General features: G+C 43.4%; 2 protein-coding genes and 1 pseudogene across 2 annotated transcripts in view; 1 reads left to right on the top strand and 2 right to left on the bottom strand.

Annotated features, from left to right (window-relative positions):
• KEL (Kell metallo-endopeptidase (Kell blood group)) overlaps nucleotides 1-4,817 on the bottom strand; it is a 193,693-nt gene extending 188,876 nt beyond the window's left edge. The window contains exon 1 of the mRNA XM_072964298.1: nucleotides 4,725-4,817. The gene's annotated coding sequence lies outside the window, so the exon portion shown is untranslated. The remainder of the gene's footprint in view (nucleotides 1-4,724) is intronic.
• Nucleotides 1-15,409, bottom strand: part of LOC102528539 (olfactory receptor 2F2-like) — a 309,986-nt pseudogene that overhangs the window by 116,668 nt on the left and 177,909 nt on the right.
• Nucleotides 9,575-13,983, top strand: GSTK1 (glutathione S-transferase kappa 1). Its single transcript, XM_006210053.4, has 8 exons — nucleotides 9,575-9,729; nucleotides 10,251-10,332; nucleotides 10,533-10,661; nucleotides 10,953-11,053; nucleotides 11,226-11,261; nucleotides 12,866-12,982; nucleotides 13,334-13,427; nucleotides 13,708-13,983. Exons 1-8 carry the CDS (start codon nucleotides 9,658-9,660, stop codon nucleotides 13,755-13,757), a joined length of 681 nt encoding a protein of 226 aa, XP_006210115.1. The 5' UTR covers nucleotides 9,575-9,657; the 3' UTR covers nucleotides 13,758-13,983.

The raw sequence follows: 15,409 nt of genomic DNA, 5'->3' as shown, positions 1-15,409 counted from the left end.
CCACATATAAATCAGCAAAGGACAGATTATTCATTAAGTGGCTGGGAATGCGGCTCACTGTTTGGAGGCAAATAAAGTTGGATCCCTTACTCTTCCTTGACACAAAGGCAAATCCAAATGGCTAAAAGATCTAAATGTGGGAGGCAAATTTTTTTAATTAACAGAAAAAAGATAGGATAAATTTGTGAGCAAAGGGTAGGGAATGGTTTATTAAACAAGATCCCAAAAGCTCAAAAATTGATTGGAGTTTCATTCAGTGAAAGGCACAGATAACAGTCTGGGAGAAGACATTTACAACATCTAAAAGATGCAGGAGACCACTAGCTAGGAAAACACTCACACACACACAAATGCGCAGAGGAGACTCAAACGGACAACAGGATTGTCTGAAGTCTGGGAGAGTTATTCCTGCAGCCTATTTCTTTCTCTTCAGCAATGCTTTGGCAATTCTAGGTCTTTGATGGTTCCATATAAATTTTATTATGATTTGTTCGAGTTCTGTGAAATATGTCCTGGGTAATTTGATAGGGATTGAATTAAATCTGTAGATTGCCTTGGGCAGTGTGGCCATTTTAACAATATTGATTCTTCCTACGGAATGGGAGAAAATTTTTGCAAATGAAACCGTCAAAGGCTTGATCTCCAGAATATATAAGCAGCTCATACAACTTAATAAGAAACAACCAAACAACCCAATCCAAAAATGGGCAAAAGACCTAAACAAGCATACAAATGATCAATAGGCACATGAAAAAATGCTCCATATCATTAATTATCAGAGAAATGCAAATCAAAACTACAATGAGGTATCACCTCACACTGGTCAGATTGGCCATCATTCAAAAATCCACAAATGACAAATGCTGGAGAGGCTGTGGAGAAAGGGGAACCCTCCTACACTGCTGGTAGGAATGCAGTTTGGTGTAGCCACTGGAAAACAGTATGGAGATTCCTCAAAAGACTAGGAATAGACTTACCATATGACCCAGGAATCCCACTCCTGGGCATATATCCAAAAGGAACCCTACTTCAGGATGACACCTGCATCCCAATGTTCATAGCAGCACTATTTACAATAGCCAAGACATGGAAACAGCCTAAATGTCCATCAACAGCTGACTGGATAAAGAAGAGGTGGTATATTTATACAGTGGAATACTACTCAGCCATAAAAAACGACAACATAACGCCATTTGCAGCAACATGGATGCTCCTGGAGAATGTCATTCTAAGTGAAGTAAGCCAGAAAGAGAAAGAAAAATATGTGGAATCTAAAAAAATAAAAAAGCAAAGCATAAATACAAAACAGAAATAGACTCATAGACATAGAATACAAACTTGTGGTTGCCAAGGAGCCAGAGGGTGGGAAGGGATAGATGGGATTTCAAAATTGTAGAATAGATAAACAAGATTATACTGTAAAGCACAGGGAAATATACACAAGATCTTATGGTAGCTCACAGAGAAAAAATGTGACAATGAATATATGTATGTTCATGTATAACTGAAAAATTGTGCTCTACACTGGAAATTTGACACAACATTGTAAAATGATTATAAATCAATAAAAAAATGTAAAAAAAAAACGGACAACAGGAGAGATGCTCATGCTCACCTGTAACCAGAAATATCCAAATTAAACCAAGGTACTTAATATGTATAATTAAATCACTATGCTGTACATCAGAAGTTAACACAATATTGTAAACTGACTATTCTTCAATTTGAAAACAAACAAACAAGCAAAAAACTAAGAGAGGGCAAGAGAAAAGAAAAAAAAGATACTATTTCACAGTCATCAGAATAGCCAAAAATTACCAAATGTTGGCGAGGATGTGAAGAAAGGAAAAGCTTGGTGCTGCCGGCAGAGGTGTGAAATGGTGCGTCATTCTGGAGAGCAATCTGCCAGTATGTGGTGAAATAATAGATTCCCATATGCTTTGACTCAGAGACCCACTCCTGGGGAACTTCCCAAGAGAAACTCTAGCACAAGTTCATGAGGGGACATAGATGAGGATGCTCCCCACAGCGTGGTTTGTGGACGTAGCTGCTGACAGCACACCAAGAAAGGAGAGCAGGTGAGCGAGGTACAGTGGATGCCCAGTGCGGGACAGCATGAGACAGTCAGGAGTGGTGAGCTAGATGTGCAAACAGCCCATGGAGCGGGTGTCGAGACAAAGAAGCAGAACCAGATCAATACCTCCTATGTTTCTGGAAAACACCTCACACACAGAACAGTAATACGCTTATTTGGGATGTCCATGGACATCATTGGTCACAGCAGTGGTTCTAAGAAAGGTGTGTAATGGGGAGTTAAGCCCACGGTTTCCAGAGCTGGAGCATCTGGGTTCAGATCGGGCTCTGCCGCTTGCTGGCTCTGTCACCTTGGGCGAGTCTCTTAACCTCTCTGTTTAATCAGTTTCTTCATCTGAAGAGTGGGAGATAATAGGAGTAGCTACTCAATGGGGTTTTTGTGAGGATTAACAGAGTTAATAAAAAGTACTGAATGCCTGTCAGTAAATGCTCGCTAAGTGATGGTGGCGTGATTATCATCCATAATGATTTGAGTAGGGGGTCCAGAGTGGGGGAGAAAAATAAAACTAGAAAAATTAGGGTCGGGATTTGTATGTATGATCATAGTGAGCTGTGACTTGGGCATGGTAAGAGAACGCAGAGGGCCGTGTGAGAACCCAGAAGAGAGGCATAGAGCTTAGCCTGCAGATTCACAAAGGGATTCTGGAGGATAGGAGTCTTGAGGCACAGTAGTTTGGGGTCTAAAATTTGGGATCTGAGTTAGGACCACAGTTGTCCCTCTTAACGGCCTGTATGACTTTAGGCAAGTTACATTTGCAGAATGGTGACACCTAGAAAACACCCATCCCTAAAAGTCTGTTATTAGAACCCTAAGACCCTGGCAGAACCGTGCCATAACCTTAACTCTGATCAAGTCTCTCTCAAGAGAGTTCATATCTCTTTAGCAACAATCCCCCAAATTGCATATTGTCAACCTTGTGTTCGTTAACGCAAAGGCATAAAAATGCATCTCCTCACTGGTTTGTTTAGAGCATGTTGGGGAGTTTTTTTGTAATCCTCAGCAAAGGAAGGGTGCAGACAGTGGTGATCATTTCAGATTTTGGAAGCAGAAGGGAGTGATGTCTGTGCTGGCCTTTAAAATCAAGAAGTAATAACCAGTCAGATGCAAAGGGTCTTTTGAGCAACTGACCCATGAATGGCTGAAAGTTGGCCCACGTGCCATCATTGGCACCTGCACTGTAGGCTACCAGCTGCTGCATTAAAAAAAAATCCACCAGGTACACACATTGACTCAGTAACAAGAGTGTTATTTTGTCCTAAGGAGGCGGTTCTTCGTCCAAGAAAAAGACTTGGTCACTGGAGAGTTCACAAATCCCAGCTACAAAATACTCATGAGGTTTGTTCGTTTTTCTCACGGAAGGAACACGAAAATAAAAATACTTAAGTGGCCTGAAATTTGCTTAGGGAATGACCTTGGAAGTCAAGAAGGAATAGGATATCACAGACATTCCTTCGGGCTCAATTCCCATGGACAGAGCTGAATAACATGTTGTCTAGCAGTTGGAATCAAAATCTGGTAAGGGAAAATAGACAAGGTGCATTCTTTGAAACTGAGGACAATTTCCAACCCAGGAACTGGCCACCAAAGTCTAGTGTCAAGTTCCCAGAGGCCAGCTCCAGATTGCATAGGTGCAGTTCCCACCTCCACCACTTACAGGTTTTATGACTTTGTGCAAGCTTATGAATCGCTCCATGCCTCAGTTTCCCCAACAATAAAACAGGAACCATGGTGATAACAGTACCTGGACAGCCATTTTGGAGAAGTTTGTTTCTTAAAAAGTTAAACATAACCTTACTGATAGACTCACTCATTCCACTGCCAGGTATCTATCTACCCAAGAGAAAGGAAAATTTGTTCACATCAAGACTTGTATTCATGGCAGCATTGTTCATAATGGCCAACAACTGTAAATAATCCAAAGGCCCATCGACTGGTGAATGAATAAATAAAATGTGGTACATCCAATCAATGGGGTGAGTCTAACCCCTCAGGACACATCTAGTAATTCCATTATCTCAAAAAGCTCCCTCCTGCCAATTTTCAGTCAATCCCCACTCCCACTCCGACTCCCAGCAGAAACCACCGATCTGCCTTCCGTCTTCTCTGGAAATTTCATATAAATGGAATCATACGACAGGGAGTCCTTTGCACTTTGTTTTCTTTCACTTATTGTCACAACGGCGGTTGGAGCATGCTACCGCCATCTAGCGGGTAGAGGCCAGAAATGCTGCTAAACAGCCTACAATGCACAGGACGGCCCCTGCACAACAAAGAATCATCTAGTCCAATGTGTCAATAGCGCTGAGGTTGAGAAAGCCTGCACTAGTGGAATGAAAATGTGAATCTATGAACAAATAAATCATTTTTTCAGACCTCAATTTAATAATTTTTCTCATTGTCCTTTCAAATTCTAAAAAAAAAACAAAACCTCTAGAACTATTTCAACATCCCTTCCCTTTCCACAATTTAAAATGTGTTTCCCTAATAATATTATTTTCAAAGAAGTCTCCAGGGTGAGAGAAATGTCAGAATGAGTATATCAGGGGTCCTGGGATACACAGCACAGATCCCCTTCCAGCCATGACCCCCAACTCAGGGGAGGCGGGGTGTGAAGGCCCAGCCAACTCACCCAACTTGGCAGCTCTGAAGGGCCATCTCATCTTCAGAATTCCATGGGGACTGGCCGAGGCCTTTGTTGAGACAGCAGCACAGCCCAGCGTCTCCCTCACTCAGCACCCCCACTGTTTCCTTCCCTCTCCTCTCCTCAGCACGTCCCTCCCACAGGTGATTTTATTGCTCGTAAAATCAATCCCTAAGAAGGCTCCTCTCTAATAGCCAGGAGTCAAACTCCCAGCTGTGACAACAGGAAACAATGGCTCTGGCTTCTAAACTTTATTTTGGAACATGAAGATTTTTAATGTAGAAAAAGAATCTAATAGTGACAAAATGATTCATGCAAACTAATCGCTAGTGACAGAGAGCAGGTCACTGGTTGCTTGGGGAAGGAGGGCAGGGAGGGATGGGAGGGAGGCATTGCCAAGGGACACAGGAAACTTTGGGGTGACAGGCACATTCACTGTCTTGATTGTGGTGACGGTTTTTCACAGGTGTTTGCATATGTCAAAACTTATCAAAGTTTACACTTTAAATATGTGCAGTTTATCGTATGTCAGTTACCTCAATAAAGCTCTTTTATAAAAAAAAGAAAAGGAAAAAAATTATCAAAGCCTGGAAGGGAGTCTGAGAAACTGAGAAAAATTATGTAGAATCCCCAGTACAGCTATTTTCATTTTTTCCATTTTTTTGCTTTTGTTCACATGTCCAATATGTACATATTTTAGAAGAGTATAATGAGGCATATCTGAGCTGTTCACAGCTGTGAAGTTGTCACACTGGTTATGTCCTGATGAACTGCAAGCTGTTCCAACTAAATTTGTTATTAATCATATTTAAAATACCTGGTTTGCCAAGGTTTATCTCTTTTAATACAGCACAGCAGATCTAAGATTAGAACCATAATAATGTCAACTTGACTCTCTTGCATCTTGTATGGTTTCTTAAGTGCAAAAGCTAGCGCACAGAATTTCACATAACCCTTGGCAAATCCTTAGGAAAAGGTCAGGCGTTGAGAGCCAGTGATGTAAATACCTAGCCGTATCTTGGCAAATATTATATCTTAAAACTGTCATGTGTGCCACTATATTGCCTTCATAACTGACATTTTCCTTAAATCAAAGTAAAATATACAAATGCTAATAAATCATATATATAACTTTCCTTGCAACACCCCTACCTGAGGCCAGTACAAGTTCCTAAAGGCAACTTCCTTCCTTTTTTCCTTTTTCTCCCTTCCTTCCTCTCTGTTCTTCCTTCCTGTTTTTTTTTTTTTCTTTTTTGGTTGGTAGAAAGTATACTCACATGGACCAAAAATCAAAAAGTGTTAAACATTATATATAGCAAAAACTCTCCCTGCTGCCCTGCCCCGAGTCATCTAGCTTCTCTCCTCAAAAGCAACCAGTTTTATTAGTTTTTTTTTTGTCTCTCCATCTATCAAAATATACCCACACACTTAAGGAATATTTCAACCCTTAAAAAAAAGATAGCAAATTGTATGAACTGTTTTATATCTTATTTTTTACTTTTTAGAAGATAGGATATCATCCAATATTAATATATAAAGAGCTTTCAAATTCTTTTTAAAGTTGAAAATATTATAAATATTGCTGTATTGAGTTTGTCCCACCTGGATGAACATTTAGGTAGTTTTCCAATCTTTGGCTATTACAAACAATGCAGTAATAAATAACCTCATAGCACATCATATTGCATGTAGGCAAACATGTTTCAAGTGTAAAGTCTTAAAATGGACTTGCTAGGTCAAAGGGTGTGTGCATTTTTAACGCAGAAAGATATTGCTAAACTGCCCTCCTTAGCGGTTGTACTGGTCTACACTCCCACCACTTATGTAAGACAGTGACTTTCCATGAATCCCTGCCAACTCCCAGAGTCATAGAATTTTTTGATCTCTGCCAACTTGATGGATGAAAACATTTCACTTGTGTGTGATTTTAACTCACAATTTTCATAAGTGTACACAAACACGATTTGTGTTTGAGAGCAGCTATTTGGCCACTTCTGCGAACGTTCTGCTCGGATCATTTGCTCACGTTTCCATTGGGCTTCTGTCCTTTTACTTTATTGATTTTTTAGCTCTTTCTACACTAGGATAATTAGCTTTTTGACTGTGAAATGAAACCAAATATTTTTCCCAGTTAATTTTTGACTTACTGAATTTTTCCAAACAGATTTTTTAAAAATTTTATGTCATTGAACGTATAAGTCTTTCCTTCTAAGATTTCTGCTTTTGGTTAACAAGGCTGTTTTCACTCCCACCTTTTGTAACTTTTTTCCTTAAGTCCTACAGATACTTTATTGATTTCTTTCTTTAACATAGCTACATATTTGATCTGTCTAGAGATGTTCCTTGTGTAAGGTGTGAGGTATGGGCCCAATTACATTTGTTTAAACCTCCCAGCTGTCCCATACCATTCATAGACTAATCCAAGTTTGACTGATTTAAAAAGGCAATCTGTTTAAAGCATTTCTGGTTTCAAATATGTAATTCCAAATCACATGATCAAAGCTCTAGTGATGTTCACCGATATCATTGACCTATCGGTGAAAAGATGAGGATTTAGGTTACATATACCACCCCTTCTCACCCTCCCCCAAAGTTTGATGATCACATCATGTTTAGTTCCTCTGTTAGTTACTTTTGCTGCTTAAAATAAGTGACTTACCCCCAAGATTTCTAGTTTTCAACAAGTCTAATCAGTATCTAGACACTCCTCTTAGTAAAGTGGAGATAACTGTGCACAGAAGTGCGCATATTTTTTGTTGTTGTTCCCACTCCATGTCATCCACAACAAGTCCCAATCTAATAATGATGATGATGGTGACATTTGTAGGTAGGATGTAGAGACTCAGATCAATGCTTAACATTCTATGCCTTAAATAAATATCCATGAGTCCGTAGTGATATAAACAAATGACTGAAGGAATAAATAAGTAAATAAATAGGATAATTCTCCTTTCAGAAGAATTCTAATTAACAAATGTAGAAAAAAAATGAAGAAAATAGAAAATCACCTTGAGAACACCACAGTAATAATTGCTACAGGCAAGATCCACTGATAAATGATAAAACTGGTAGATGAAAGTTTAAGGAGGAATGGGACTCATGCACAGTATCTCAAAGTGTCTCCCCACAGATATGTCTTAATTACTATGATGGTTTTAACATATCCACAAATTCTTTGATGTTCTTTCCTTGAGGAGGCGGGTTTAATCTACCAATCCCTGCCCCTACCATCAGAGTGGGCTCCACTTAATGACTCCCTTCCAAAGAATAGACAATAGAAAGGGGGAAATAGTGATCAACAGCAAGCAAGTGATCAAGGTTAACATCACTGGTAATAAGTCATGTTGATGTCAGGAAACCCCTGCTGGAGTGGAGGGGAACGGCGCTTCACCTCTGTGGCATACTTCCCCAAAATCCACAACCCCAGACTAGGCATGAGAAAACATCAAACTCAAAGTGAGGGACAATTAGCAAAATACTTGCCCGATACTTTTCAAAAGTGTCAAGGTCATGAAACACAAGAGAAAGCCAAGAAACTTTCATAGATAGGAAGAGACTGAAGAGACAAGATATTTAAATGATGTGTGGTATCCCGGACTGGTTCCTGGGAACAGAAAAGGACATCAGTGGGAAGACTGGTGAAATCCGAATGAAGCCTGTTAACAGTGATGTACCAATGTTAATTTCTCAGTTTTGATCGTTATACCATGATTATGTAAGATTTCACAGTCAGAGGAGCTTGGATAAGGGATACGCAGAAACTCTTTGTACTTCCTTCGCAACTCTTCTAAAATCTAAAATTATTTTCAAATATAAAGGTTTTAAAAATAAACGTTGATCTACTTTTAAAATAAAATCTTACTACCGAGCTAAACTAGCTTTTGGATACTTTTAAAGTCATATTATTAGAGAAAAACAAACTATAAATTTTTGGTTTCGGTGATCGTTAAGCAATTCGTTTAACATGCAAGTGGGTGAAGATGGTATCATTTCTCATTCCATTTTATATATTCTACTCTATGTAAAGGCTTACACTGTGTCTTTGTACTCTGATGCCCTAGGGTTGCTTTTCCAATGAATACAAATGAGAAGTGGAGTACTTACTGTTTTCCAATTCATAAAATTAGTAATATTAAAGAATAATTTCAATAAAATTAAATGGAACTTTAAAAAATTCTGGTTCTTTGAAGTAAATATAATCCCAGCACAAGCCAATATGACGCATTTACAAAGATAAATAGGGCGGACCATTCCCCATAACCCCTCCAGTGATGGTTGCAGTAAGGTCTTCTCTCCTTCACTCACTCACAATACGTATTGATTATCAAATATATTCCAGACATTGTGCTAAATTCTTGAGAAATACAGAAAGTATGTATCACGGGGGCACTTCTTACACTGCGCCAGTCCCAGAAGGTTCTCGCAACTGCCAAGTAACACTAGTAAGTAACGTGAATCGGACTCTTTCATTCCTCACAAGTCTGTATGAGACAGGGTTGTCATTACGTATAGCCTATTTTTATGATGGATGAGGGATGAGTTCAGCGAGGTCAACGAGCTTGCTAGAGGCACACAGCTAAGTGACAGGCACGCATCCGTCTCAAACGCCCTTTTGCCGCAGACGCCACTTCAGAGCAGGGCGGTGATCGCGAGGTGCGCGGGTCCCCACACCCGCCCGCTCCCCAGAGGAGCCCCCATCACCCCCGCACCGCGCACCCGGAGCGGCCGCCGGACTCTGCCCGGGGGCGGTCTCTCTGGGAGGCGGCGCGGCCGGGGCGGGGCGGGGCGGGGCGGGGGCGCGGCCGGGAACGGGGCGTGTCCTCCGGGCAGGCCCGGGATCGGGGCGGGGCCGCCGCCAGCCGGAAACGCGCGCCGCCGAGCTTCCTGAGCCGCGCGCGTTTCGCTGTCGCTCCGCTGCAGCATGGGGCCCCTGCCGCGGACTCTCGACTTCTTCTACGATGTGCTGTCCCCCTACTCCTGGCTGGCCTTCGAGGTGACGCCGGGGAGCCGCTTCGGCCGAGGCTTGGAGGACGAGGGCTTAGGCAAGGGCGTGCATAGGGCGTAGGGGCAGCGGTCTCGTGAAATTCCTGGCGCTGCCCGACCACACAGTTCAGGACAAGCAGAATAGCCAGGGCTGAAGGTCACTTTGTTAGTAAACAGGATACGGTCGTTGGCTCCACGTCGAGCCTTTATATCCTAGACAGGGGTTTTCCACAGTGGTTTGGAAGAAGAGAAGGAACTCCAAAGAATCCAGGAGAAATCCATGGCACGGCCACCTTCTAGCTCTCCCATGTCAGTTTTGCGGGGGTGGAGTACAGAACACAAAAGAACAGCCCGTAAGGGCAAAGATTCTGGGATCAAATTCTAGGCATGGAGTGAGTTTTGCCATTTAAAACCAATTTAGGGCGTCCTTGTAACCCTTACTCTGCGCCTCTAGCCTCTGGTTGATCATTCCTTTAAAACACTCTTCCCTTTCTTCAGCCCTACTCACCATCTTCGCCTCCACTCCTGCAGGTCCTGTGCCGGTATAAGAATATCTGGAACGTCAGCCTGCAGCTGCGGCCCACCTTAATTGCTGGGATCATGAAAGACAGTGGTATGAAAGCAGCAGCGTTTGGGTCAGAGACTGGAGGGAGGGCTGATCTCAAAGGTCCAGGGGAGGGCCTTCTACTGGGTCTTCATATTTGCAGCAGCAGCTAGTAACATGCCCTCTACTCCAAACCGGAGGAGGGGGTCCCCCAGGCCTGGGATCCTTAGGTCGTCTCTCGCCAGTGACCCCAACTTTTCCACTTGCAGGAAACCAGCCACCAGCTATGCTTCCCCGCAAAGCTACATACTTGAAAAATGACATTAGGCTCCTGGGACAGCATCTCCAGGTTCCCATCCACTTTCCTAAGGATTTTTTCTCAGTGATCCTTGAAAAAGGTGAGGAGAATGGGATATAAAGTGGAGAGCAGTGGATTTGCAGGGCCAGGAAGGAGGGGCTGGGGTGACTGCATTAAGTGAAACAAACCTTGGGGAAACTCAGGCTAAGAGTTGAGCGAGCAGCTTGTGGGGATGTAAGGGGAGGAAGAGCAGGACAAATCAGTTCTCAGAAACTAGAGTGGGAGGCTGAGGGCAGTGGAGCACTGGGGGATGTCAGAAGCAGGAAAGAGCTGATCTGCCATGGGGAAACAAGCTAGAGAAGCCCTGCCTCTGAATGCCTCTGCCCTCCAGGAAGTTTGACAGCTATGCGCTTCCTCACTGCTCTGAAAATGGAACAACCGGAGATGCTGGAGAAAGTGTCCAGGGAGCTTTGGATGCGCGTCTGGTCACGGGTGAGGGCAGGGCCCTGGGAACCCACTTGGAAGGGGACACTGGATGACTTAGTGACCCTCCCCTAAGGCCCAGAGTCCAGGTCCAGCCTTCCCTATTGTTCACTGATCTACTGTCCCCCATCACACCCCTCACCTCACCACCCCCTTGTGCTGAGTGTCCTCTTCTTTCCAGGATGAAGACATCACACAGCCCCAGAGCATCCTGGCTGTGAGTGTCCCCACTCCTCTCATTGGGAATCTGAGAACAGAAATCTGGCCTTTGGGGGCAGAGAGGACATAGTTTTTTTTATTGGCTGGTTCAGGTCAGTTATTTGAAGAGAAAGAATGTTGGAGGGGCCAAGTGCTAAAGGGTTGGGACTAAGGACTCTCAAAAGAATATCTCATGATTGAAAGAGGAAGTGCAAAATTCTCCATGGGTAGAATGTACTTGATGAAAGAAGTCTGCGGGAAAGACAATGAATGTAGGCATCCACAGATGAAGAGAGATGAAGTATTGGCAAGTCTTGGCCGCAAACCTCACCAACACATCCAGAGTAGAAAGCAAGAGCGTTTAAAAACAGACTTTAAAAAGACGAAAAGAGACAACTGACTCAAGCTAGAATTATTCAGAAGCCTGAGTGAGAAAAATGGAAATAGCTCCAAACGTTAAAATGTATGCCAGCCGTGGATGGGGGTATAAAAAGTCAGTTTTCCTTCAGGATTAAATCAGGAAATTCAACACCATATTTTTTTCCCCTTAAGTTTACAAAAGATAGTTGAGGCATAGGCAAATTTCATATATGAAATGACAAGTCAAAAAAAAAAAAGTTAAATGTACCAAGCATGCCCAATATATCCTGCAGGGTTTTTATTCCTGCACAGTATATGCTTTTTCACCTAATTATTTAACAATCATTTTTCGTGCCATTTAAAACTCCTGGAGAGTATAATTGTGAATGTCTACATAGCATTCCATTCTGTGGGCCTGTTTTTGTTTATTTAGCTGCTCCCCTACTGTTGAATACTTGGTCAGGACACAGTTCTCTCATGCAGCCAAGTCTCAGACAGTGTCACGTCAGAATGCACTCCTTGACTTCACGTTTCCTGTGTTTCTCATTACTGGAGGTCAGGTTGCAGTGGCTGTCAACCTTGGCTGAATATTAAAATCACCTGGAGCACCTAGACACCACCACCCAGAAATTCCGATGTTACTGTTCTAGGAGATGACGTTCGAGCTAGGATTTTCAAAAGCTCCTCCAGGAGACTTTAAGATGTGCAGCCAAATCTGAGAACCACTGATCCCAACAAACCCTAAACTGAAGCCTTTAACATTCTCTTGAAGCTAGGCAGGTGGCTGCAGTTGGGTGCCCTGCTCAGAAGTCCTCGGGAAATTCTACGGGAATTAGAGCCCAGCCCTTGACTCAGGAATTCTGAGAAGTAGGAAAGCAAGAACCCCGGACTTACTGTCAGGGGACTCGGATTCTGGCACTGGCTCTCCTACCAACAAGCTCTTTAACACTGACCGAGATACTGGACTTCAGGCCCCGCATCTGTTAAGGAAGACAGTGGGGAGCTGGTCTCTAAGATGCCCTCTGGCGTTGATTTCTGCAACTATGACTCTTTGCCACCTGCTCTTTCCACCAGTCTCAAGATTTTGAGGGGAAAAAACTTAACATAGTCTCTCTTGGCAAGGATGGACTTCCACTCATGGGTGGGTAAAGGCATTGCCAGAATAACCTGGGTTAGGAAATAAAAAGATCAGGGGTTTCTCCTGATCCCTGCCCCGGCTGATGCAGACACAATTGTGTTCCCTACCACATCACATCCCTTCAGGCTGCAGAGAAGGCTGGCATGTCCACCGGACAAGTCCGGAGTCTTCTGGAAAGGATCTCAACACCACAGGTGAAGGACCAACTCAGGGAGACCACTGAGGCAGCCTGCAAATATGGGGTGAGCAACTCCCTGTGTGTCCCCAGCCCCACCTCTGAGACAGAGTGGAATCTCAGCTAGATTCGCCACACTCTTGTCCAGAAGCTGCTCCCAAACAAGAGTCTTCCTGGCTCTCCCGAACCACCCTGAGCCCAGGAAAAGGAAGGGAGGGAGAGAGATGGCGAGAGAAGAGAGAGAATCTGGGAGTTAGAAACGGAAAACTCTCCTTAAAGCCATTGAGCCTTTCCTCAGACACCTCTGGCTGCTTGGTTTCTATGACCTTGGACCAGTATTGACTTGCAGCCATCAACGGCAGCCCCATAAACACCCACTCCATCACCCTCCTCCCTGCCCTGTAACTGCTTTTGCCAGGCCTTTGGGCTACCCGTCACCGTGGCCCACCTGGATGACCAAGCACACATGCTGTTCGGCTCTGATAGGATGGAGTTGCTGGCACACCTGCTGGGTAAGTTATAGGTTCATGTTGAGCTACCCTTGACCCCACCCCACCTGCGTTATATCAGTTACCCAGAAGGATAGATTCAGAATTTTAAAGTGTTCTAGGCACCTCCAACAATGAAGCTGCCTACAGACACAGGTGTGGTCCAGGTAGAATGGGAAGGGGTCACTTTCTCTCATGGGAGAGGAGGAAGCCTTCTATACCTCGAAGCCAGACAGAGCTCTCCTAGAAAACGCCTGGGGGGTTGTGGGGCCAGCCTTTGACATCTGTGATTTTCTCCATCCAGGAGAGAAGTGGATGGGCCCTGTGCCTCCAGCTGTAAATGCCAGACTTTAAGGAAGCTCCGAGGATGCAAAACTCTTGGTATACAAAAGCAGACCATCTGCTTAACCCCCACTGTGGGGCCCTGGGACTCTGATTTCCTAGCAGACAGAGGTTCCCCTATGGCCCTGGGGGATGCATCTTCTGCCTTTAGTCTTGTGGCTGCTCCTCTGTGCCTCACAAGTGCCTTTCCAGAGCCCCAAAATAAACTGCTTTCCACAAAATAAACCTAATGCCATTAGTCATCGTGTTTCTGGGTCTGTGTCTTCCCTGATGTTTGTGTGTTCTTGTTCCTGCAGTCATATCCTGTCCATTCTGGGTGTTTGAGAAGAACAGCTCACTGTGTACTCCCAGACCCCTGCCCACCTTGGGGCAGCTTATGTGGAAGAAGCAGGAAACAGTCCCTCTTTCTCTTCCACAGAAGCTCCCTAAGTCTCTCTGTTGAAGACGGAAGACTAAGCCAGGTGGATTTTGTAACTAACTTGTTGGGCACTTCTGACCAGCCAGAGACAGGGCTGGGGCCAGAAGCCCAGTGGGAGTGAAGGCTGGAGGGAACCAGAGCATGACTGAGTTCACATCCAGATGTTTAAATGGCATCCAGCTGCTCTGATCAGCAGAATCAAGACAAGGCCACTCAGGGAGACTGGCCAGAGTTGCCATGGCCTGAAGAAGTTGCTCATCCGCCCATGGTTCCTTCCCCTCACCCACAAAGCAGATCCCGAGAACACCCCAGCCTCTCTCCCTGGCCTATTATGACCCCTGTCCCCTCCCACACAAACCTATAGCTTTCCCACCCCCACTCCATCCAAAGTCCCTGCTGTATCTGTGCCTGCCGTGCAATCATCAGAATGCTTTGTTTTGCCATAGTATCTGGACTTCCTGGAGAATACTCTTTAGAAGCTGAAACCACCTTTGGACATCTGTTGGGAACCAGGTGTGAAGACTTCAATGATTCAAGGGGCTTAAGAGTAGATACCATCTTCCCTTTGCTGCTTCCCTCTGGCTGTCTCCTGTCATACCCCATTTTCCACTGTGGTCCCCCCATCACTTTCTGTCTTCCTCCTCTCTCCCCTTTTTCATTATTCCAGTGTACCCCAGGATTTCAAATCATCCAGACCAGGCTCACCTGAAGGACATCTCCAAATGAGCACTCCCTCCTCCAAAGGAGATGTGTGACATGCACAGTTGCAGTAAAATAAAAATACAGGGAAACAAGGGCCATTTAAAACAAAATGGGACTTCTCATATATTGAAGTTAAATATATTCAATTATATTGAAGTTTTCATATATGCTGAGAGTACCATAAATAGAGACAAAGTTTTTGAATAAAGATGCTTATCTTAACACTATATCAAATAACATAAATATCTAAAGGAGAATTTTTGACTAAGTTATGGTACATCCTGTATGTAATGTTTCATAGCAATCAAAAATCATATTTGTGAAGAACTTTTAAGAACTTTGGAAATCTTAGGATACAATATTGTTTGAAAAAAATGAAAAGATATAGTATGATCTCAATTATGTCTTGATGTATAAAAATACATTACAGAGGGCATTAATGTATTAATCCTGGAATAAAATATATCAAAATGTTCACTTTTTTGTATAGTTTTTTAAATGATTATTTTGGTAAACAAAACATTTAAGTAAAAAAATTCAAGAA

The sequence above is a fragment of the Vicugna pacos genome, chromosome 7 (genome assembly GCF_048564905.1).
Source record: "Vicugna pacos chromosome 7, VicPac4, whole genome shotgun sequence".
Taxonomy (NCBI): Eukaryota; Metazoa; Chordata; class Mammalia; order Artiodactyla; family Camelidae; genus Vicugna; species Vicugna pacos.
This window is presented reverse-complemented; position numbering and strand designations above follow the sequence as displayed.

Bases quoted from the DNA above. Each gene is read 5' to 3' on its own strand.
- GSTK1 (XM_006210053.4), top strand. From the start codon at position 9,658: ATGGGGCCCCTGCCGCGGACTCTCGACTTCTTCTACGATGTGCTGTCC. The intron at 10,662-10,952 runs GTGAGGAGAATG...TCTGCCCTCCAG, and splicing joins CTCAGTGATCCTTGAAAAAG to GAAGTTTGACAGCTATGCGC. The intron at 13,428-13,707 runs GTAAGTTATAGG...TTCTCCATCCAG, and splicing joins GTTGCTGGCACACCTGCTGG to GAGAGAAGTGGATGGGCCCT.